At 37.4% G+C, this 26,622-nt stretch overlaps 1 protein-coding gene across 1 annotated transcript; it reads right to left on the minus strand.

Annotated features, from left to right (window-relative positions):
• Window positions 1-205: 205 nt before the first annotated feature.
• KDR (kinase insert domain receptor) lies at window positions 206-26,378 on the minus strand. Its single transcript, XM_075195756.1, has 30 exons — window positions 26,115-26,378; window positions 24,635-24,707; window positions 23,807-24,003; window positions 22,365-22,504; window positions 21,416-21,584; window positions 21,103-21,242; window positions 20,043-20,211; window positions 19,375-19,489; window positions 19,133-19,290; window positions 18,631-18,787; window positions 17,105-17,228; window positions 15,221-15,329; window positions 14,515-14,847; window positions 13,694-13,840; window positions 12,382-12,513; window positions 10,622-10,728; window positions 10,094-10,229; window positions 9,830-9,934; window positions 9,626-9,739; window positions 8,789-8,877; window positions 7,139-7,292; window positions 6,465-6,559; window positions 5,733-5,855; window positions 5,525-5,636; window positions 4,463-4,562; window positions 4,257-4,362; window positions 3,971-4,116; window positions 2,885-2,978; window positions 2,714-2,799; window positions 206-1,429 (listed from the first exon to the last, which is right to left on the minus strand). Exons 1-30 carry the CDS (start codon window positions 26,179-26,181, stop codon window positions 1,216-1,218), a joined length of 4,011 nt encoding a protein of 1,336 aa, XP_075051857.1. The 5' UTR covers window positions 26,182-26,378; the 3' UTR covers window positions 206-1,215.
• Window positions 26,379-26,622: the final 244 nt, after the last annotated feature.

A 26,622-nucleotide genomic window follows, 5' to 3' on the forward strand; every position in this document is an offset into this window, starting at 1 on the left:
AATGCCTTACTCCCTAGGCTGCAGCCTAGTCAGCCTATTGGATAATCAGGCCCTTCACTGTGGTAAAAACACTTTAGTAATACAGACTAGCATGCAGTCTTATGTCATGTCAGTGTTTTAGCAATGACACAAGCGTAATTTAATTGCATACATTTTGTGCAATGTTTTTCTAAGGTTTCTCACGCATTTGCCATTCTCCAACCTTAATTCACTTTGTTTATGTTCTGCATAGATACAGTGTATTCATTTATGTAATTTCTTAAGAGTACTGTAAGTTATACAGTACCTTCTCCACCATTATCTAAATATGTCACACAAATACCCCAGAAATACTTTGATGTCATAAATAAATGTGCAAGGAAATTGCACCAAGAAACCAATCTTATAGGATGAGCTTTATACTGGCAGGAATGGGCACATGTACATACACTGTTACCGTGTACAGCAAACATCCAGAATGGTCAGTGCAGTGTGGCTTTAAACTAGTAACACTTCAGATTCTACTGAACTACACTATGCCCTGCCTACCAATATTAACCACAGGCTGCCTCTTTTAAAAGGCATAGAGCCTTGTTCATTCACATAAATAGAAACATGTACCCAGTGTATGACAGCGGTGCCTTGTCTTCGACCAATAGGGGAATCGCTCTATATTTGTTAATAATATACCCCTTCTAGATCAAAGGTTATTGCTCTTCTACATAGTCATTGCTAGATCGGACATATATTTGTCCATAGTCAGGCACATTATCAAGATAACAATGAAATGCAAAATAGTGCATGTAGAACTATTATATGTAGATTGCCAAGATACGTCTTGCCACAGTTCATCACAATGTCTCTTGGCCTGCCGAGTATGTCCATGGCGTGGCCAACGACCAAGCTACAGGTCTACCATCAGCCACTGCATTGTTGGAGGGAGGGAAAATTCAATGCTGGCTCTTCAGTTTTCAGGAAACCTAACTGTCAGACACTCAGTGTCCAAATATGAAATATGGCTCCCAAAAGTCCATACCCTATTTATATAGCAGTATAAAAATACTCTTAATACATTTAAGGCAACATAGGTTGTAATGTAGATACATATCCAAGTGTCTTCCTTCTCTGCAGAACCATAATACTGTCTGTGAATAGTCTTCTCCTGCAGAATGGAATTACGTAGATTCAGTCTACATTAGTGCATTGTTTGATGGGAGCAGCATAAGTTCTGGGTATCTAAACTTCAGTGCTCAACTGGATGACAGCCTGGTGTGGATTTTTTTCCACGTAGCAAATCTCAGGTGAATTCTCTCTTTTAAGAAGCTGAGTTTTTTCATTTGTATCATTAGCAGTTTCCGTGTCATCCGAGTGGTACCCCGACTGATAATCACTGGTTTGGTTTGAAGATCCTGATGTGACTGACTCCTTGCTTTTACTGGGCATCAGAAGGCTAAAATGAATAAGAGAAGAAAACTGAATTAATTTGAAAAATGCTGTTTAATTGTCCCCTGCAATTTCATTAGACAGGCAGAGGTTATTATCTTGTGGGTCAGAACAAAAACATGAGTCTCAAGCCATTCAGCATTGTTCCGAATGATCTTCTCTTTGTCAATTGTGTATTACCAACTAACATACTAATTACTAATAATTTTTAATGTTGTTGTTTTTAATTTTACAATTTTATTATTCATTAAACCCTCCTTAATTTTACCTGGTCTATAAAGAGCAAGACAGGATGGCGGATCATGATGCTGGCAAAGTGTGGTAGGTCTAATTCCCCCATACCTCTTTAATAGTGCAACTTTAGGGTGTAAATGTATCAAACTGCGAGTTTCCGATGGGTTTGAAAAGTGGAGATGTTGCCTATAGCAAACAATTAAATTCTAGGGCCTGATTCATTAAGGATCTTACCTTAAGAAACTTCTTATTTCAGTCTCCTGGACAAAACCATGTTACAATGCAAGGGGTGCAAATTAGTATGCTGTTTTGCACATAAGTTAAATACTGACTGTTTTTTCATGTAGCACACAAATACTTGATAGCTTATTTGTACACTGAAATTTAAAGTTGATATTTGTGTGCTACATGAAAAAACAGGCAGTATTTAACTGAAATAAGAAGTTTCTCAAGTTAAGATCCTTAATGAATCAGGCCCCTAGTAATCATTTCTTTAGTACATTCTATAAAATGACAGATAGAATCTGATTGGCTGCTATCGCAGCTTGATACATCCATACATCCATACTTCTCCAAAGGAGAAGTATGGATGGTTTGCTATACCAGTGCAGAGCTGCAACATCACTATGGTACAGCTTCAGGTAATGGAATATGCTTTAGTTTGTAGACACCATTAAAGTAATTAACGAAGTATATTATTAATCCAAAAAATTAAATTGGGCCAAAATGCTTATTGACAACACCATTAGGGTCCTGGCTACAAAAGTTAAGATTTTCTGATCTAGGGATAGATGTCTTCCATCCTTATCCCCATATCCACCAACCTAGCAGAGCTACAAGCACAGTGACTGACACATGCAATCCTTTAAGAGACACAATGTAACTGAGTTATTGCCATTTTAATGAAGTATATTAAGCAAATGGAAAGCCAACTACCACTCTCTTTATGGTCACACAGCTCATCAGGAGCTATAATACAACAACAACAACTGGAAGAGATAAACATTGTATCATTACCAAGTCATGGAAGAAGAAGCTATTTGATCAATTTATCTACCTAAAGAATTGAGCTTCATTTGGTGCGTTCTCCAATGCCCTCAATTCCTCTGATGCAAGAATCATCCCACTATCCGTCTGGTTGTCCTAATATATGAACAACAGTGTTAATACTTTGAAGGTTATTAGTAAAAATTGATGTATTTTGACAGTTAATTAAAATCTTTCTTACGTCGGGGGCCACTCTCACTGCGGGCTCAACGGGAATATCTTCAAATGTCTTTACGCTGACAGGTCGACTATGTCGCTTGGTGTTCTGAATGAACCTAAAGGCAATAAATGTAAGATATCTCATCAAACACTTCATTTAAAGAAAAAGAAATATCATATTTAATTTGTCACAGGGAAAAATAAGTGTAAAAGCAAACTAAATTAATCTGTCTGTAAAATGTCGTAGACATAAAACGGGGAAAAAAAAGCAGCTGCTTAATCTTTCTCAAGTACTCACAACATATATGCGGTATATTAAAGGATATACAGATATTTTACAGGTAATTTACCTTAAATGGATGATCATGATGCCAGCATTGAACATTGAATTGTCTCTGTATCCAGCGATGCTGAATACATTCATTTATACATACATGCTTTGTGTCATGGATGTCCTGAATTATATATTATTTATGTATTATTATTTCTAAGGGGTTATATACCGTAGGTAGCATTAAGAGCCAGGCACTGTTTAGAAAATGATTAGCACATAAGAACTGGTCTGGAGAAGTCCCCAAGTGACTGTATGTTTTCATAGCCAACCAATTGCACACTTTCTTTTCTGGCTCACATCCAATCATTTGCATTCATCGTCACCACCACCCAAACCATAAGGGTTTCACAGGTCGACGGCTCTTAAATACAGCAAATGGCACAAATGACTGTTTACAGTACTTCGGGTATGGAACCTCTTTAATAGTGATGTTAATTCTCTATATAATCAACTGTAATATAAACCTTTACTATAAATGTTTTCTCAATACTTAATAAATCCTTTTTTACCAATACATGATAAAAAAAAAGTCACAAATTCATTAATTATGTAACCAGCTAATACATTCATCTAACCCCAATCACCACATCTAAACAAGTCTATATAGTTAGTGTGTACAAGGTGACTCTTCCAAACATGAAACTACAATCTAAAACTAATTCTACTTTGTAGAACATCATCATCATCATCATCATCACGATTTATTTATATAGCGCCACTGATTCCGCAGCATGTAAGATTTGTGAAATGTACAGACTATATATAGGTCAGTACCGTATTCCAGCTGCGTTATCATAATGGAATTTTGGATCACATATTTCCTCTCCTTCCATACAGGAAACAGGTGAGGTCGGCATAGAGAGTCCAGAATCTTCCTCAATGTTCAAAGACACTGTAAGCGGAATATAGTCTTTTCCATCCTAGTAAATAAAGGAACATACTTACAAATAGCAGATACTAGAGTATCATGACATTAGCAGATATTAAATACTTTTTTTCATTTGTGCAGATATCAATTAATCTCATTACATACATACACAACTAAATATATATTGCTTACCAGTTGTACATTAGCTTGCAACACGTTTCCCAGATGCTCCACTAGTTCGGAAAAGGTGGGTCTTTGTTTAGGATCCCCATGCCAGCAGTCCAGCATTGTCTGATATCTAGAATGACAAAATCATGTCAGTAAATGGCACATTCCATTCCTGGTAGATTCCAGCTCACTATGAATCAGACTTCCCCACCACCGTGTTGGAGACTTACATTTCAACTGTTGCATAATCCGGAGCTCTCATTCGTGTTCCGTCCTTTAGTCGTCTGCAAAACTCTTCGTCAATCTGTACTCCAGGATATGGGGACCCTCCTATGAGAAAGACATTCGCGATTTGTACCCATTGTCTCTTTAATTGTTTCTAACACAAAGGCTTAAGTCTGCTCCTTGAAACAATTTTGGAGGAAACATAAGGAGCCCAGGAGATGGGAACAGTACTAAAAATATAATTCCCCTAAGATTGACAGCATATGGGTTTATTAAGGTTTTGGAAAGTATTATGGGTCACAGGAATGTGAATATAGTTCAAGCAATTGTGTCAGATTAGTGAAGAGGTCAATAAAGTTGTTTGTTGTTTTAGATTGGAGCAGATCTCGGCATGTGTGCATTTAGCAAGTAATTTGAGAATGTCACTCACATCAGTCCCTGCCACATTGGAGCTTACAGTCTAAGGGCCTGATTCATTAAGGATCTTAAATGAAGAGGATCCTTATTAAAGTCTCCTGGACAAAAACCATGTTACAATGTAGCACACAAATACTTGATAGATTATTTGTACACTGAAATTTAAAGTTTATATGTGTGTGTTACATGAAAAAAAACAGTCAGTATTTAACTTATGTGCAAAACAGAAAACTAATGTGCACCCCTTCCATTGTAACATGGTTTTGTCCAGGAGACTGAAATAAGGATCCTCTTCATTTAATATCCTTAATGAATCAGGCCCTAAATTCCTTAACACACACACAGGTTAATTTTGCCAGCCGCCAATTAACCTACTAGTATGTTTTTGGAGTGTGGGAGGAAACCAGTGCACCCAAAGGAAGCACATATAAACCCTGGTCAGGAATTTAATGCAACGTAGTCATTATTTAAGTTTATTTTATATAGAAAGCAGCATAACATTGAAATAAACAGTCAGCTAACCAGTCTACATTGAATAAAATGATTGTGTGTCTTTATGTAAGGACAGTCATCAGGGTCATATTAGATTATAAGGATTTCCTGTACATTTATTTCCCCATGAAAAGCGGAAATCTACATAAGTGACTCACCTAATGAGAATATTTCCCAAAGCAGGACCCCAAATGACCACACATCACTCTGTGTGGTGTATACTCTGTCAAAAATAGTCTCTGGCGCCATCCATTTAAGAGGAAGCCGAGCCTAGAGGAGAAACAGTGGATGGGTTCAAAAACAAACAAAAGATAGCCAACTAATTTAGTCAACTTTAATTATAAGGAATCGTAGCACTATACTTACATCTCCTTTGCGGACATAATCTGGGTCTTTATAGACGTCTCGTGCCAAACCAAAGTCACAGATTTTAACCACGTTGTTCTCGCCCAGTAATATATTACGAGCGGCGAGGTCCCGGTGGATGCACTGGAAAGAAGAAGAGACAATAATGTTAAACTAGCTGCTATCTTATTCTTTTGGTTATGTTTCTATTATTTAATAAAATTAAAAATAGCAAAATGTTACACTATTTTACCGGCAGTGTTAGTGGAAACATAAATAATTATTTTTTCTAAATATGTTTACTGTTTTTATAATCAGAAGTAGATAGTACATTATAGGTATCTAGGTGCTCCGGCTATATTAACTTTTGTCACTTTTTAAGAATTAAAACATAAAAGTACAGCTGAGGATAGGACATATTCAATACTTGCCTACTCTCCCGGAATTCCCAGGAGGCTCCCGAATTTCAGGGACTCCCGGAAGAGTAAGCAAAGCTCCTGCATTTGCCGAAATTCACGGCATTGAATGGAGGGGACGGGGCTTAATTGGGTCATTAAGATCCGCCACCTCCATATGCCCTCCTCCTACCCCATGTCACATGACTTCTCCCCCAGATCTCCCAGTGGAGAAATCTTAAAAGTTGGCATGTATGACATATTCCATGTTTATGCACTGACATTGCTTTTTAACATATACATATTCTGAAATTAGGAAAGATCAGTGAGTATAAGGGATTCATGCAGATCGCCGTACTTTGCGTGAGGACATATATTCCATTCCTCGAGCCACCTGGAAGCTGTATGAGATGAGGTCCTCCATGCTGAGCGGGTTCTTACACACCTCCTCAACTATAGAAAGAAAGATTCCATCACGTTAGAAATCAGAGGTTCTCTGCTACAGTATGTGTATATAATGTAGCTAAGCCTACTTTCTAAGACACATTTTTGTAACCAGTACTATACAAACTGGTGTCCATTATAAATTCTTCTCTCCATCTAAAACACATATGGATGCATGAACAGTAATGTTGGTTATATACTGTATATGGCTGTGGTGTTGTCTTCAATAATATGACATACAGATATTGGATAGCAAAGCTCTTTATAATGTGGGATATTGAACCCAAATATGGGAGTTGGACTCCAGGGTGTGCCAAGTCATTCTTCTGCCTGAGCAGGTAAATAAAATAGCACCCTTTTCATCCATTATAAAAACTATCACAAATTTTTGTATGTGAACAGTCTCGCCTTTATTATTGCTATTTTTAAGCATTATTCGATCTGCAAATTAAGTAAAAAAACACTAATATAAGCTTTTGTTTCAAGGAAAGAAGCATTTTTTGATCTCATGGTTGAGATGTTAAATAGCAAATAAATTAATGTGGAGTAAATACTAATGAGTAATATTTGGAGATACAAAAGTCTTACCTTCTTCCTCTTCAACATCACTGAGAGATTTCTCTTCCGCAAAGCCGGAACTTGCGGAACTCTGACTGCTAGCAATGCTGTCTAACCGTCGCTTCAGATCCTTGGGGGTTTCAACATAATGCTGTTTACCGTGTCTGTACCGCACAGACTTAGTCTGCAATGGAGATAGATAGATGTAACTGTATATTCATGCTTCATATAAGATATCAACTATCTTTGAGAATATTCATATTCATATAAGGACATACATATGACTCCCCTACAGCTGGAAAATACATACCAGTAATAAAAAGTTCATGGGTTTTCTACATATAATACCCATAATAGCCTAGTGATAAGGGTACCCGTGTTCTATAGCAGCATTTCAGAGATGAATGCTAACTACATATCATCATATTGTCAGAATAATCACCTAATATGCAGAGAGACAACTTGACATCAGCTACAGCTACAATTTACAGCATGATCTGCCAGCGAATAGCTGAAGACCCACAAGCCGGGTCAGCCGAATGTAATACATTTGACCATGTTGCTAAATAAAAGACAGTAAGTGTCATAATAATAAATGTTTTTGTACAAATTCGCGTGGACCTGGGCGCCAAGATGGAAGAGGCGGTGGCGGATGCAAAGTCTTGCATCTTCTGCTGGGAAGAGCTGAGAGAATCATCATTATCATCAGCAACTATTTATATAGCGCCACTAATTCCCCAGCGCTGTACAGAGAACTCACTCACATCAGTCCCTGCCCCATTGGAGCTTAATCTAAATTCCCGAACATACACACACACACAGAGAGAGAGACTAAAGCCAATTTTTAATAGCAGCCAATTACTTGTATGTTTTTGGAGTGTGGGAGGAAACTGGAGCGCCTGGAGGAAACTCACACAAACAGGGGAAGAACATACAAACTTCACACAGATAAGTCCAAGGTCAGGAATCAAACTCAGAATGAATGCACTTTGTGTTATGCTCGTAAGGAAAAAGGAGATTCCAATTTGGGAGACAGACATGTAAATGAAATCCATGGGGTGAAGTAGAGCGTTCACATCAGTGTTTGTGGGTTGTTGCAGAGGCTCTTTCTCCTCGCAAAAGGACTTGAATTTTATGGGTGCTCATTAGGTGCTAGTAATTATATACTTTAAAAAGAACAACGTTTTTTCCCATCCAGGTGCAATTGATGCAGGGACATGCATTTATAAGCACACATATACCCATGTAATACAGACAGTCTAGGTATCCAAAACTGGTGTGTGCCTATGTGTACGCAACGTGCAGATATAAATGTATTGTGAGTGGGGGCACTTTTGCTTGTACATGACCTTTCATGACTAGAGTAACATAAGGGAGAGTCCACTAATAAATAGATCACTGATGACCTGAGATTAGTTAGTGACTGGAAGGAGTTGTTGTATATCGATGATCACTTCTGTAGTGTTGTGACTGCTGCAGTATGTGACAGTGTGTTACTTTGTGTTTCTTGTCTCTGAGGCCAAGCAGTGGAGACAGGAAGGAGTCAGAACAGCACTCAGCCTACAACAATGCATTGCAATGTGTTCAAATCACTAAAAAATGTAAACAGTTCTTGTGAGTACCAGAGCCTGTCATGCCATGGTAAAATGACACGTGCATATTTTCATGGACCATACACACCTTGTACAGAACAAATTCATTCCTTTTGCTTCTTAAATATGCAGATAGATTTCCAAACTTGCAATATTCAACAATCACCATCAATGGACCTAAAATCAACAAGTAAAACAGATTTCTATAAAATCCAACACCTGGAATTATTGTTTATTACTTATTTAAAGCTGTAACTCAGAACATTACATCCTTCAAGTCAAATCAAGGAAAAAAATCAAATCACAAAAAGCTTTATTACAAATGATAGATGACAGACACAGCTAACAGATCAGAGGCCTCTATATGAGCATTGGAGGGCATTAGCCTACATAGCCAGGTCAGTATATGGCTGAATAGTGACTTCTTCTCACCAGGCTCACAAAACAGCCATAGGTTAGATCTTATCTCATAATGTGATTTGTCTCTTTGGGGACCAAGGGTCGTTTGTGAGGCTCCTGACAAGCATCATGTTGCCCATCACTGCAATGGGGTAAAATGAAATGGTCATATGGATATTTGCTGGAGCCCTTTATGAGATTTGAGGAGATGCCAGCTGTATTGTCCCTCCCTTTTTGCTAGAGAGCGAATGGTTACATATGCTCACATATATTCTCTGCAAGTAGGCACTACTTGCAAAGAAAGTAGGAAGCCCCACTCAGGTCATAAAATCCATCCCATACTTCATTTTGGGTAAAATACCTGTAGGACCCTATCCCCGCTTATCATGTTAATTTGGGTGCATTAGGGGTCTGATTTATAGGAAACCATCATGGGGTGAAGATCTAAAAAAAGAGATTGTCCAGGGAAAAGTGTGACGTCCAGGAGCCCTGCCTACAAGGTCTTACAAGAAATGGGATTACCAACCTCCTGGTTTGGTGCAGGCTCCAAGCAAGTTCACAACATTCAGATGATGACCAATATGACTGAGAATTTTTAGCTCCGACATTAATGCCGTGTATTCGCTATTAGTTGCCCCCTCTGTAAAAGAAGACCATATATGTAATATATATATATATTATATATAATATAATAAAATAATACATATTTGTATAAAACATCCGCATTTACCTTTCAGCATTTTCACTGCCACTGTTTTGCAAGTTCCGGTTGTATCAATTCCAAAAGCGTCAGCTTCCAAGACTTGTCCGAAAGCCCCACGGCCTAGAGGTTTCCCTGTGTAACACAAGATGTTAGGGAGAGCCAGTTCAACATGTTGTTCATGCAAAACTTTGACTACATGAAATAAGTTGATTTAACAGTGCAATGCTAAATGTGTATTAACAGTTAGTTGTTGCTGTTGGAGTACGTGCTACAAGTACTGAGAAAAGTCACCTAGTTTAAGCCGATCTCTAGGGAACTCCCATTTCATGGAGTCGTAGCAGAGTCTTTCGCATTGCTCTTCGAGTGGGACTTCACTGGGGTCCATAATTATAGACAAGTAACTGGTCTTAAGTTCCCCTCCATTGGGCTGGAAAAAATAAACAACACTTCTGGTCAACTCTACATGAGAGTGTTGAGGAAAAAAAACTAGTGTTACATTGTAATACCAGAGACCTCTAGTCGATCAGGTCTACAGCGCTACACATTTCCCAAAGAGCGTTCACACGGATCATAATTCATCTCTTTACCCATAACAAGCAAAGAATGCCCCAAGAATGTTTTTCTTTATGTGCAATTGCAATTAAAATCAAATTAATACAGCCTTAGTAAACCACGCAGAGTTTTAATGTATTGAAAGGGAAAATGTGTCTGTTGACATAAGTACAATGAGAAGAGAGAGAAACAAAAGACCCTCCGTCAGTTTTCATTTGTCATGCTGGGCAAATACAAATGGGACAGTAGAGAAACTTGATTCATTACCCTCTTTACGGTCCGGAGGATGATTACAAGAAGCATCCAAAAGAACAGGGCAATCACCCCGGTGCCAACCAGAATAATGAGCTCCAGATTTGTTTTCTCTTCTGAGCCTGGAGGGAACAAATTGGACATTTGCCAGATTATTCCAGCTCAATTTTTATAAATAACTGAAAATCACCAAACACGGTCCATTAATCCCAAGCATGTAGGATTATTGAGGAATATGGGGCCATAGGGAGGTGACAGAACTGCCGTCCCAAGGATGGACTGACCAATAGGCCCAATCATTGCTGTCTGCATTTTCTGCAGTAAGGTGGGCTCCCTGCTTAGGTACAGTCATACACGTTCATAGGAATGTAAGGAACAGTTAAATAGTTTGAGAGGGAATCCCTCTACTAATAATAACACAACTAATAACACAGATTTGGAGAGAGTAGGACATCACAAACTACCTCGCTGATAAGAAAAAGAACATTATATTTTTCAATTACAGGCCTATTAAACTCTTAAAAACAAATAGCCTTTTATGCATTATTATTTATTATTATTATTATTATTATTATTATAGACTATTAGTAAATAGAAACATCATTGACAAATTATTTTTCTATAAAAAAAAAGTCAATCACACTCGCAATTACTCCTAGGGATATATTTACTAAACTGCAGGTTTGAAAAAGTAGAGATGTTGCCTATAGCAACCAATCAGATTTTAGTTATCATTTATTTAGTACATTCTACAAAATGACAGCTAGAATGTGATTGGTTGCTATAGGCAACATCTCCACTTTTTCAAACTCGCAGTTCAATAAATTTAGCCCTAAGAGTATTATCTGTGTTCCCATAATATTTGTGAATGTAATTATAGTCAATGAAACCGGAATAGCTAATGTACATTTCTATTATACATTATGCCTTGAAAATCTTAATCTGTCACTGTTGAGATAAATATATTGATATGTACTGTAAAAGGCACATTTGTTTATTCTAAATATATAGATGTTAAGGGAATGGTTTAAAGAGAATATAATGCCAATTTTCCCCTTCTATCCATGTGAAGATTACTGGTTGGACCCAAGTAGTTTTAGGAGAAGCCAATGGGAACTTAAGTAACCAATCTAAGCCAAGGTAAATATAAAAGAGTATAAAATAATTGAAGAATATGGACTGTAGAGTCAAATGCATCAATAAAGACTCTTATCAATCATCATCATCATCATCATCATTTATTTATATAGCACCAACATATTCCGTAGCGCTTTACAATTGGGGACAAACACAGTAAACTAATAAACAAACTGGGTAAAACAGACAAAGAGGTGAGAAGTCCCTGCTCGCAAGCTTACAATCTATGGGACAATGGGAGTTTGATACATGAGGTTAAGTCTACATTTTGCATTTTGGCCCAGCCAGACTGCAAAGGTAAAAGGGACTCATAAGCTAAATGATCCTGTCACACAACAATGTTGGTCATGGGGTAGTTGTCTTGTGTGAATTGTGTAACGGATGTAATAGGGTAATGTAGTGAGGCTAAGAGGGTGGTTGAGGAATATTATAAGCTTGTCTGAAGAGGTGGGTTTTCAGAGAACGCTTGAAAGTTTGTAGATAATCATGTCATTTATCAACAAAATTTAGCATTTTTAACATCGATCAACATATAAAAATGAATAAATGAGTAATTAGCAGTATATTGTATTAACAGGGGAATTTATTTATATATGCCATTCATTGTATCTGTGCTGCTACATACCGATCATACTTACTATTCACTGTAAAGTACATCTCTGCTTCTGCACATCCCAAATCATTGCAGGCTCGGCAAGAATAGAACCCCATGTCTTCTTTCCTAACACGCTGGATGGTCAATGTTCTATTCTGGTCCTTTAATATAATACCTTTAAAACAGAATAAAATGATGTGTTATACATAATTATTTATGTATTTTAGTATAAGGTGAAACACCTACTTGAATAACCAACACAATGCAATAAGCACCCATACTTTGGGATGTATACATTGGTGCTACTGCTAATGTACAGTCACTTTATCATGTGTAAGTTATATTTATTGACACTGCAAACACAAGGGGCCTGATTCATTAAGGATCTTAACTTGAGAAACTTCTTATTTCAGTCTCCATGTTACAATGCAAGGGGTGCAAATTAGGATTTTGTTTTGCACATAAGTTAAATACTGACTGTTTTTTCATGTAGCACACAAATATCAACTTTAAATTTCAGTGTACAAATAAGCTATCAAGTATTTGTGTGCTACATGAAAAAACAGGCAGTATTTAACTTGTGTGCAAAACAGAATACTAATTTGCACCCCTTGCATTGTAACATGGTTTTGTCCAGGATACAGAAATAAGAAGTTTCTCAAGATAAGATCCTTAATGAATCAGGCCCAAGATTTTTAAAATAATTTTCATTTATTAGCCACAACTTAATCTAATCCTTTTTAAAAGAAAAATAAATAGCTGCTTAAGTCACTAAGTATATCCTGATATAAATGTCTATAATATACAAATTATATTTGTAGATGAAATTTAAAATGGAAAAAAGTTTGTTTTTGTACTTTGGTCTTCTAAAATAAAACAAAGCATTCTTGATCATCTACTATATAAATGCCTAGTGGCGTGTGTGTAAAAAAAAAAAAACCAAGCTGCAGCGCCACCTGCTGGGCAGAGTTATACACTGACCTATATATTTCTTGAAGGAGAAGTGACAGTTGGGAGTGGTTGGTGGTTGCCGGGGGTGACAGTGGGGAGTTTTTAACACCTTAAGTAGCTTGATGAAGGATGTGGCGATAAAGATGAAGGATGAGGTGATGGAGAAAAATGATGAGGTGGTGACATGTGGACAAAACCACGTTAAAAAAGGGCGCTTGCGTTGGGAAGTAACGCTCTTCCCCTGAGGAGGCCTGGGCTATGGCCCAAATGCATGACAAGAACCTTTTTAACACCTTAAGTAGCTTGATTTGACTAGAATGCATGAGTATCATGCACGGGTTAACTTGTATCATATATGATCTTATATCAGCCTATTTAACAACACATATTGTATCAGTCATTACCTGAGTCTCCAACCAGCGCATCATAATCTTTAAACCAAAGAATTTGTGGCTCAGGTGTCCCGGTGACCTGGCAACGCACCTCCAAAGTTTCACTAACGTTGGTCGTCTGGTTCTTCAGTCCCTGGTGAATAACAGGAGGCTTCTGGGCTGTGTGTAAATATATAACATCCATGTTTTCGTTAGGTCATGTACATTTAGACATATAAGTTACATATGTGTATGAGAGGGACTTTATCCAGCACTACTACACATGGAGCAGTATCAATATGTCACTGGAATCTGTTGAGGTATCTTAATTATATTTGTATATTTGTATTTTGAGGGTAGCACGGTGGCTCAGTGGTTAGCACTTCTGCCTCACAGCACTGGGGTCTTGAGTTCAATTCCCGACCATGGCCTTATCTGTGAGGAGTTTGTATGTTCTTCCCATGTTTGCGTGGGTTTCCTCCGGGTGCTCCAGTGTCCTCCCACACTCCAAAAACATACTGGTAGGTTAATTGGCTACTATCAAAATTGACCCTAGTCTCTCTCTCTCTGTCTGTCTCTGTCTGTGTGTGTGTTATGGAATTTAGACTGTAAGCTCCAATGGGGCAGGCACTGATGTGAATGAGTTCTCTGTACAGCGCTGCGGAATCAGTGGCGCTATATAAATAAATGGTGATGATAATGATGATAGATAAGACCATAGATAAAGACTAGAGAAATATTTTCAGCGAACTTTATCCCCGAAAATATTTTCTTGAATTAGTTTTGAACTGAATTACAGCCCTTATCTGTATGTGACGGTGCGAGATGAGCATAGAGAATACAACTTTCCATACCATTAATAGTTATTTTTGTGGTCAAACAGTATTTCTTCTGGGTCTTCCTGTGTTGCGCTACACAGACATAGTCCCCCTGGTCATACATAGAGATCTCCCGCAGACTGAGCTCCGAGGTGACATTTAATGCACTGATGTACGTAGTGGTAGAATCCATCTTCATGAAAGTGTCCAGGTTTTCGCAGATGGGCATTAACCGATTCATTGACATAGGAGGACTCAGCTTGTACCACGTCAGGTTCCCATATGTAAACCGATCAGCGATGCATTTCAAACTCACGTTGTCATGTTCAGTGAGCTGGTTCTTAGGGTACACACTGACGTCCAGGCCTCCTAGAAAACAATTTGTATTTCCGTATATGAATGACGTAATCCATATAAACGTCTACTATTTTAATTTACTCTATATCATAATTTTAGATCCACTTTTTGTGTCTTTATATCCAGGAAATGCAATGGTAACAACACCAAGCAATGTATTAAAACAAAACATATTTATAATTTACCTAAGGTTCCCATCATTTTGAAAAGTAAAAACCCAGGACACCAATTTGACCTGACAGTTGCCCAGGCCATAAAACCCACCCTCTACTTCATTTTAGGTACCAAATAAGATAACACAGCGACATAGATGTCTCCACTAAATAACGGGTACCCGACCTTGTATTAGACGGAACACAGGAAAAATCGACTGACTTCAACTTACGTGTAACATGAAAAGTGATGATGCGCTCATCTTTTCCAGCTTGATTACTGGCAGAGCAGTTGTATAGAGCAGACACATTGGCGGCTGGAATAACCAGCTTGCTCACAGTCTAAAGAAAATAAAGAAGAAATAACATAATTGACCATAGTACGGTGGCACAGTGGTTAGTGCTGCTGTCAAGCAACGCTGGGGCCCTGGATTCAATTCAACCAAGGTGCTATGTGGAGTTTGTATGTTTTCCCAGTGTTTGCTTGGGTTTCCTACGGGCGCTGCGGCTTCCACCCACAATCCAAAAAACATGATATACCAACTTTATCCAAAGGCCTACTAACCTAAGTGTGTGAATTATGAATAAACACTATGGGGCATATTAAATTGTTGTGTTTCCCGCAGCGTTATATATATTACCGTTATTACGGTAATTCTAAGCCGGATTTCAGCTTGCAGCACCAAGCTGCAAGCTGAAATCCAGTGTTAAAGGTACCGTAATAGCGGTATTTACGCGCACTATTACCGTAATGACGGTAATAGTGTACACGTCGCGTTACTTTTACATGTAACGCCAACAATTGAATATGCCCCTAAGGGGTAAATTTATCAAGCTGAGAGTTTCCGGTGGGTTTTTAAAGTGGAGATGTTGCCTATAGCAACCAATCAGATTCTAGTTATCATTATTTAGTACATTCTGCAAAATGATAGCTAGACTCTGATTGGTTGCTATAGGCAACATCTCCACTTTTGAAACCCGCCGGAAAGTCGCAGCTTGACATATTAACCCCTAAGTGTATTGCACTGCATAATATGCTGGCTCTATATAAATAATAATAATAATAATAATAATAATAATAATAATAATAATAATAATAATGGGTTAGTTATTCAATAAAGTAACCAAGCAAACATTTCGATAAGTGGGTTCTCTGTGCAAGCACAGTCAAATTAATGTTGCTTGCGTGTTTTAGCTTTAGATGTGTAACTAGCATAGGGTTTATAAAAGTTACCATAAGACACACAATCACATAGCAGATAAGTATACATCGCAATATATCTGCTACCTGCTTTCCCCACAAGTGTCACTTTGACAACTTTATAATTCATCACAAAGCTGATGTTAGTCATCCAGAGAATTTTTTTTAAGAACAAACTATTAGGCCACTTAAGGGGGAATTCAATTGGCCGCAGTACTGTAATAAGTAACGTGACCTGCGCACTATTACCGATATTACGGTAATAGTGCACATAATTGCCACAAGCACTAAGCAGGGTTAAAATTACCGTATTAACGGTAATAGGTTTTATGTGGTGGTATTCTGGGGGGAACTGAATTCCCCCTTAATGTGCCACAGCATGCGTGCAATAATCTATGCAAGCAGCCATTCATGGGAGCCTAATATTAGTAATATTAATATTCATTACATGATGCTCAGAACTCGAATTTAGCACCAGAAAGTCCAAATTTTATAGAAAATACAAAAAGTCAGAGAAGTTTTAACATTTCTAGAAAACTCCTAACAAATTGTAATAAAAGTTAGAGACAAAAGGTTACTCTGATATGGAAATTACACGGGCTGCCATTATAAACATTTATGTTAGTCTTAATAAATTGCTTGTTAACTTAAAACATAACTGTTTTCACAGCGATTTCATTAGGAACAATTTGATAAGTCTTTATTACTTTAATGACATTTTGAAAAAACACCAAATAAATTTCTTTATAAGAACAAATGGTTTGTAACCTATAAGTCACTTGTTTAAATATTACATTACTTTACTTGTATGTTACTTATTACATAACATTTGACTATATTTAATTCCATCTTCCTGCTACTCCACCTTTACAGAATAACCCTATACCCTAAGACTTACACGCAAAACCAGACTGACCTTAATTTTTCCATCTATGACATCAGTACGACTTTCATGTATTTCCACCACATTCCCTCCGTGTTTGTCAGTAATATCCCTCCATTTTAAGCAGCTGTAAGGATTTTTTCCTATTTCATACAGTCTGAGTGAAAGGAAACACAATAAACAATCTCAATAAATAAAAATGACACATAAACAATATATGGCATTTCTAGATCAATAGAGACTGGGGAGATGAATACATAGCAAATAAATAAGATCTTCCGGGTGAAAAGGTGAATTCCCTAGATCCTTTCTAAAATTAGATCTGATATTGGGAAAAGAGAGGAAACGGGGGAGGGGATACTTAGTAGGAAAAAAAAAACATATTTTCATTCATAATTTCTTAATTCTCAGGTTTATGTGGTTCAGAGGAAGCAGCTTGGTCACAGGACCCAGGGAGAGGAGTAAAGGTTTTCTTTGGGGCGGTAGGAAGTACTCTAAGCTTAAGAGGAAGACGCTAAAGGAAGTCATCTGAACAACAACAACAGGAAAGCGGAATACTCTGGTCTCTGACGCAGGAAGTCGGAGCCTGTGTGGAGGGCTGATAAGGGAACCTATGTGGACTCAGCACAGGATCTCTGTCTATCACTCCATACATCAATCAGCACACTTCCTCTCAGATGGCCTTTCACACAGATAACGCTAAATACTGTACTGTGCCTGAAAATATTGTAACAATGTAGACATGATAACAGGCTCATCCAGAGAGCTCCACAGACACATTGAAGTGGACTGTGTGCTACAGAAAGAACTCTCTGAGTTGATCCTATGGGAGGGAACATTTTTGTTTACAGACGTTGATAAGAGAAGCCCAGCTGCAATGTCCCCCTTGTGCTGAGTCAACCTCAAACCTATTAGGAAATGTCTGTCATTACTGAACACAATTTCCTGGGTCACTCTGCTGCGGGGACAGGTGTACTTAGGCAGGCCATGCTCGGGTTATCCTAGTACTAGTAAGATATGATCAATGGGCATTATTACACTGCAATTCTACTTAATTCTAAATAACAATATCCATTTTACAGCAACTAGAATATATTACAATTGCATTTGCGACATAAAGAAACAGATGTAGTACTGGGCTTCTGTATAGCACATGAACAATTCGCTACCAATTAATAACACTGCATGACCTTTCTCTGAGTAATATTATCTCCAAGGAAATAGTAATTCGGTAACTTTTATCGTAGGGACATAACCCTATCACTGCACCTTTACTGTGCTTTACATGCTTAGGATTTTAGAAATATAGTATTGCACCTCTTGGCAGTGGAAACAGGTACAGCAGCCCCAACTCACACATATGTACATAAATAATCTTCCTGCAGATAAACATATACCGATTAACCCTATAGAGAATGGCCTTCCCATCAAGGCAATCATTTACATTAATATAGTAAGCAGTATGAGAGGCAGCATACTCTCAAACTGCTGAGTATATGTCCCCACCAGTAAAATGTCTGGTATGTCTGCATACAAAGACACCCGAGCAGTCCACTTACTGCGGTGAAAAGGTACACTCCTCCTCCAACTGCCACGACCACTGAATGTGCACCGGGGCCGGAGTCCCAGACGCCGTACAGGTAAGAATGGAACGTTTGCCAAACTTGTACGATTCCAGAGTGGCAGACACCGACTTCTCACATATGTGCGGATGAACTGTGAAGCGATTAAACACAAATCTTTTACTTGCTTTTTTTTTTTTCCTTTCTATGACTAATAGGGGCATATTCAATTGTTGGCGTTACAGCCTAAAGTAACGCGGAAAGTGCACTATTACGGTCATTACGGTAATAGTGCACGTAAATACCGTTATTACGGTACCTTGCACGCTGGATTTCAGCTCGCGGCTCAGGGAGCTGCGAGCTGAAATCTGGCTTAGTATTACCGTAATAACGATAATACTTTTTACGCCGCGGAAAACGGGAACAATTGAATATGCCCTATAAAATGTATTCTGCAAAATTCATTGTTGAAAGGGCAAAGTACCGGAATACAATTTACCATGTACAATGAGTTGGAACGTGTGCTTCTCATAACCCCTTGTCCGTGGATTAGTAAGAATAATGGTATAATTCCCAGCATCCTTCTCACTGCATTCATTGATTGAAAGGAGGTATGGAAATCGGGAATTATGGTGTAGTAGTTTTCCATTTTTCTTCCTGTCAATGAATAATACAATGTAACATCTAAATGACTAAATACCTAACAAAGTACCAACAACAACCTTATTAAACCAAACCCACCATTCGACTTCAGGCGCAGGGTATGCTGTGAACTTCACAGGTATCTTGATACGGTCTCCAGCATTAACATTGAACACCTTTTGCATTGTGCCATCAATTATTATAAAGGGCTTTTCTGAAAGTACAAAGTATAGAAGGTGTATTAGTTTTTAAGCTCAGATTTCAAGAATACTCCATTTCAATTTCAAAGGCGTGAACAACTTCATGCAATCATCTGATTATTTTATAAGTAGAACTAAACAGACATCATCTATGTGGTGTTCCCCTTATACATTGGCCCTTCACAACCTCTCAGTCTTTGGTTTGAATCCAAGTTTACATGTTCTCCCAATGTTCAGCATTGCTGTACACATAACAATAGAGCACATAAGCATTCCAAAATTATTTCAGGATTTCACTAAACATTTAACCGTCCATTAACAAAGAATCAAAATCGACAACACATCACAAAAAAGGTAAGCATTAGTTCCAGAATACTATACTATTTGGTTATTATTTTGTGTCATAATCTACTTTGCCAATGGTACTGTATTTAAATTAGAGAGAGGAGACAGATTCATCAGGCTTTCAACAAGTTTAAAAAGAAACAAGCAGTTATGAAAAACATTGGAGCTGGAGCTTCGAAGATTACAGTCCTGTGATAGGCTGAGCCATTAGGATGTACTTACCATGTACTATAACTGTGGTGCTATTAGTTCTATTCATGCCCCCGCTGTCTGCTGTGCAGCTGTAGATTCCTCCATCGTTCAAAGTTACCTCCTCTATTTTTAGAAATCCCGAGTGATCCAGTTCACCCGGTAAGTCATTTCTGATTGATCTCAGCTCGGCTTGTTTATACTAAAATTACAAATAAAGTATATTTTCAATATTTTAGTTTCTTCAAATTCCCTATCACATATGTAACCTCAGTTTTAATGTTAAATGAAAATTACGATCAAAATACAATTTAACTTTATACAAACTTAACACAATTTATAACGTATGTGGGCAATTTCAATAGGGCAGTAAATATAAGTACAGGACTATTTAGCTAAATTACACACATGTTCACATAAATTGCAATTTTAATAAAGTTCTGTAAAATACCAAACATCTCAATACTCAAAACAAAGAAAACATATGATTCATTTTTTTTAGAAATGTTAAACCAGATCAGATATTTTTGTAACACATTATTAAATATAATCAATGATTGGTGTCAGAGCCGATATTGTGAAATTATTCCAAGGCTGGACAAAGTGTCTTATAATAACTCAGGCTGACTAAACCTAATAGCACATATAGCTTAACTTCAACTGGAGACTGCGGGTTCCAAAAAGTGGAGATGTTGCCTATAGCAACCAATCAGATTCTAGCTGTCATTTTGTAGAATGTAATAAATAAATGATAACTAGAATCTGATTGGTTGCTATAGGCAACATCTCCCCTTTTTCAAACCCGCAGTTTACTAAATATACCATCCAATGTATTAGACAACTCCTGTAAACTAGCCAATCAAATCTATTTGTAGTCAACACAAAGCCAATAAACAATCTCAAGCCCAACATATTCTTATATGAATGCTACTTTTATTTCTCCCATCTATCCCCTTTAACTAATATTAACATTGGCTCCACATCCTTACACCTTCTCTTTTATTATTAATAACATAATTGCATGACATGTTAAAGTTTATTAAAATTCAGGTTTACAACAATAAATAATTTTTTTAGAGACAAGTGTAATTACCGCCATTGTAGGATAGTCCCATTTGAAACTGATTCTGCCATTAAATGGGGTGCGTGCGCTACAATTTAGAGCCAGCCTCTCCCCAACAGCCAGCTGGATCTGAGGGTGTGGGTTTATAGACAGGCTATAGATTCTAAATTCTAAAAGAAGGAAGACAATTAGAAAAAAAGCAAAAAGTTATGATCAATGAGTATTAACATCACTTCTCTAAGATTTTAACTTAAAAATGGTTATAACAACATAATATAACAGTACAATATAAGTCCAATGTAACATTATTATTACTCAAGAAATATTATATACACATTATTACCTATAACTAGTATTATGTAGTTAGGGGACCTGTATGTTTCTCCATCGCAAGTTGTTTCACAGAAGACCATATCGAAAAACCTCACCAATCCACTGAAGACTGTGAAACCCTTCTCATTATCCCACAACACACTGTGGCCGTTTGGAATTAACGTGTTATCTGCGTATTTCTAGAGGATAAATATATTCTGAATTAGTCACCCTACGATAATATCAGCATGTTTAAAATAATATGTGTCTCCAATTTCCAAACATCCCATTTGCAAACAAAAGAAGAAGAAAAACTATGAAATAAAAATGAAATTAATATTTTGGCCTATTGAAATCATGTTTGTGGTATTTCTCATTATTTAGTCAAATATGATCATCATCATCAACACTTATTTATATAGCGCCAGCAAATTCCGAAGCGCTTTACAATTGATAAATGGGTATTAGGCGCAGATGAGGGAAGAGGGGTGGTGGGTTAATTAAGTTTTAGTGAGCTATTCGTCAACTTTAGTGTGATAATATTTATCATTCTAAATTCCACTGAAAACCTCACTAATGAACCCTTTCACCCGAATTAGGAAGGCTAATTCCACAAAATTTCTATTTCTCATTATTTATTAAGAGGTTTATCCTCTTTTTCCTATTAGACTCCAGCCTTGGAAGAGATATGATGTGGACTGATTAGTATGATGGTAGAATTTGCAAATGCAATGAATCTCTTGTCTAACATACACATACCTGGCCAAACATAATAGTGAGACAGATATAGTATAACAACAAATCAAAAACCAAACTATAGTTGAAATATAATAATAATTTAAAGAATAGAAAAATCATAAACGCTAATTGCTATTTTCACATTACTATTACTGCCAGAATTATTTTACCTAATTTAATGCAATTTACATTCATTTAATCCAGGGGTTTAAAGAGCGTTGGTCAATCTGAACATCTCTTACCGTACGTAGCGTCACATTGAGATTCTGTCTTGAGGCCCTGCATGGTATTATTACACTGTCATTGGCAGTGATACTACCAGGGATGTTCACAGAAAGAGGATTGTCACTTGACGAAGGCCCAAATGGAGAAGAGTTGTGATCTATGAATGACATGACTATTGTGTCAGAATATTACATGAGAGATACTGAGTGACTGTTATAGGCCTTAGTGTTCTCTTGTCTGTAGCTGAAAAGCTGCACATATAATTTTATACAGATTAACATAAACAATTAAATCATACTTGCCAACTCTCCCGGAATGTCCGGGAGACTCCCGCATTTCGCGTGTCTCCCGGACTCCCGGGAGAGTGTGGCAATCTCCCTGATCTGCCCACTTCCTAGTGAAGTGGGTAGAATTCGGTTTTACAGCCCCCGCTGTAAAATTACATGTTTCGCGTCATTACGTCACGGGCGGTACCAAAATGACGCGATTTTTGGCACCCCGGCCCCTGCACGCCCACCTCCCTCCCCGACAGCTCCCGGAAGCCCAAAACGAAAATGTTGGCAAGTATGAATTAAATTACTGTGTGGTTCGTATTAAAAAAAGATATTCCATATTTGTCAACTGGCTCTAATTTCCAGGGACGGTCTCTTTCATAAAATGCAACAAAAGTTAGAATCAAAAACATGATGTGATGGGAATTGTAGTTCTCCAAGGTCCACTGAGACAGTACTTAGATGACCTGGCAGCAAAGGATTAATATATTGGAAACCATTATCTTATCTTTTGAGTCACTATTAAATTGACCATCTACCCATCCACGTTTAAATTGTAATGTCAACTTTTGCAGCAGGAAATGTTTGTGTTTTAATCAATCTACATAGCTACAGTGGACAGCTGCCCCAGTCTGTCTCTTTAAATGCACACTCATGTTCACATTTATGTCAATTGTGTCACCCTTATTTGTATTTCCAGTGGAAAAGAGAATATTTCTTGTATGACAATATTGAAATGTGGCAAACTATATTTTTTCCAAAAATATTTATATATCAATGATTCTGACAAGATCATTTGAACAAGAGACCATAGCGAGAATTTCATGTTCACCCCCAGTGTCAGAGGTGACCCATACTAATAGGGAATAGATTTTGAATTTTACTGGGATTTTGCTTGATCAAAATGATGGTTTTATTTTTATTTTTATTGGCATATTCATCAAACTCAGCATTACTGATCCAATTCTTGTAAGCTGACTGAGGGAGCTGTAGATCAACAATAGCTGGAGAATTACAGACTGTCTACTTTTTAATAACACACACACAGAACCTCCTTGACCACTTCAACCCAGTACAAAATTAGGTGTAAAATTTGATAGCAGAGTATTTTATACTGGGTGGAAGGATGTTGGAGGCTCTAGACCTATCCTTTCAATGACATACAAATATAAATGAGGTCCACTCACCTACAACATACACGTGAACACTTGAGGTTCTGTTGCTGCCTTCATAAAAACACTTATAAATTCCAGTGTTATTTGCTGTGAGCTGGGACACAACAAGAGTCTGGCAATAAGCGCTTTCATTGCACTCACTCACTGATGTGCGGTTTTCTACAGTACTAGCGGTCGCGGGCCATGACCAAACCACTGGTCGCTCCCCCCTAGGGTAAAAAGGACATGTATTTGCATACTAATTCAGTCATATTCTACCCATTATTTTACAGAAAACATTTATATACAAGATGATGTGTAAACTTGAAATGTGCTACTTGTCACACCTAAGACCTGTTAATTAATATGGAAGGTCGCTTGCTTAATGAGTATTTCAGCACAATTTACTTTAAATTGAATAATTGCATGCATGCTTGTGTGTGTATGTACATGTGTACGTGTCTATGAATGTAAACGCACAATATTATCTTTTTAAAATGATCCTGCTTTATAATGCTACCATAACTTACAACAAGCTTTATCCTGGACACAAAAGTACACTAAAATATATTAGTTCTATAAAATATATTGGTCTGTATTTAACACAACACACAGCATTGTTTTGGCACTGACTATCATGTACACACATAAATTAAAATGTAGATAGATAGATAGATAGATAGATAGATAGATAGATATTAATACGTTGTAAATATTGCATAATGTGATACATAAATGTTAATTGAATAAGAATCATGATATATTAAAACTTACAAAAACATAAACACATTAAAAACATATTCAGAAACATGTGCTTTGGGTGGGGGGGGGGGGGGGGGGGAGAACGTTAACATACTGTACCTGCATGTAATATTTAGTGTATTGTTGGAATCTATGAGAAGTGTATCTTCCTTAGTGCTTAATTTGGGAATATCTGCAAAGAATCAGAAATAGCACAGTGTAATATAAATATTATACAAAATAGCCCGAAACATAGTTGTAATTACACAGCTAAGCTCTTTTCTGTATACTGTAGTAACACATTTTATAATAACAGGAAGATTGTGCAGAAGATCCTGGGGTAAAATGCAAAGCAAATCAATTCAGTCTTGGGTGGAGTTCCTGTTTTTTTTTCCAGGCTAGATTCAAGGTCTTCTAAAAGGATGAGGGACATTGAAATAAGCGAGACCTTATCTGGCGATCTTCCTCCCCTCGTGACAGTACTGAAATGCTTTGACTATAATAAATTAAGTGTATAATTTACACAACTAGTGATTACTCCCAGTTTGATTTGGCATTAGTGCCATAATGAGATAGCAAACGGCAACGTCTTGTTGTGTCACAGTGTATTGTTCCCCAACACCCTTCCTCTGTACTCTTATAAAAAGTGACATGTGAACAATTTGTACTGTGGACGCACTTTTTCCAGTAAGGTTGCCTAATACACTGGAGGAATTAGGGATAACAATACAATGCATTAATCATCTTAGAATACAACAAACACGTACCATTAGTTCAGATATTCCTCAATTTCAGCAGAATCTAAAAGTCAGGCTAGAAAATACTTATATTCCTGATATAGGGTAATTTATGGATATGTACTATCTACTGCCAAAATTTTACTGGAAACAAATACAGGAAAGTAATTGTAACAGAGCAGCAGATTGTGGTGAAGTGTATTTTTAAGTTGGTTGATAGGGCAGATACATTGGTCCTCAGCTACCAGCAAAAGTATTATTTCTGTGTTATATGAAATCTACAGGAGGCATGCAGCCATTCATCCAACTACAGATTACAATCTACATATCTAGATCCATGCCTAGATAACAGCATAAAACAACAAGAGTATGGCTATGAACAAACAGCTTTTTTACTATATGCTCCACTCACTCATTATGGCTGTATCCTGTAAACAATGTTCTATTAACATTGACAGCAAATTATCCCAATTTTCATCCCTTTATTTATTCATATGTAACAGTTGAATAATATCAAGATGCATATGCAATCACATTACACAAATACTATAAATAAATAAATATATATATGTATATTGATATATTTTCATATTCTCAATTTTTAATGCAAATTACAGAGTAACAGCATATCAGTTGGTTACAAAAGTAGAAATGCAGCTAAGTACAGAGGAGACTCGAAGGCTACTATTTTATAGGCAACCTAAGAAAACGGATACAATGTCCTGTTCAATAAGCACAATATATTACTATTTCTGTGTAAAGCATGTGCTTGAGTTTGTCATTGCCAACATAGCAGTGCAGGATTAATTGCTCAGGTATACACCTCTGCAAAACCAAAAGTTCTGATCCTTTGTGATTCTCACCTGATGCTGCCATGAGTCCTGCCAGACAGCACTGCAGAAATACAATCAGCATCAGCATAGTCCTCATTTTCTGCGATGGTTCAGTAATATCCTTGAAGGTATTCAGAAGACTCCAGCTCCCAGAGACATGGACAGCGTCTATGTACAGTGTCCACCAATGGCTGTGAGTAGCAGTAAATCTGCTCCTGTATCCTGATGGTGCTTTCAGCCGTACAGATGCTACTAGATGCCAATACACAAGGTGGGGTCGTCTCCTCCACTGAAGTCACATTAGTGTATGATGCAGGAGCAGCGCTGCTGTCCTACTCCCTTATCTCTGGGCCACGCCTCCTGACACAGTGCCCCTCCTACATTACTATAGTCTCTGCAGACTTTCTTTAGCCCTTGCAAACCTGTGGATTGTTTGGTATTGCTGAAACAAAGATTCACACATATTAATTCGCTGGTTAAAAAAAACTAGTTTGCTGGACTTATGACTGAAATGACAGTAAGCCTCTAATTTATAGTA

The sequence above is a fragment of the Mixophyes fleayi genome, chromosome 1 (assembly GCF_038048845.1).
Source record: "Mixophyes fleayi isolate aMixFle1 chromosome 1, aMixFle1.hap1, whole genome shotgun sequence".
Lineage (NCBI taxonomy): Eukaryota > Metazoa > Chordata > Amphibia > Anura > Limnodynastidae > Mixophyes > Mixophyes fleayi.

Bases quoted from the DNA above. Each gene is read 5' to 3' on its own strand.
- KDR (XM_075195756.1), bottom strand. From the start codon at position 26,181: ATGAGGACTATGCTGATGCTGATTGTATTTCTGCAGTGCTGTCTGGCA. The intron at 10,729-12,381 runs GTAAGTATGATC...TGTTCCCTCCAG, and splicing joins GATGTACTTTACAGTGAATA to GCTCAGAAGAGAAAACAAAT. The intron at 10,230-10,621 runs GTAATGAATCAA...TATTTTTTCCAG, and splicing joins TCCTCCGGACCGTAAAGAGG to CCCAATGGAGGGGAACTTAA.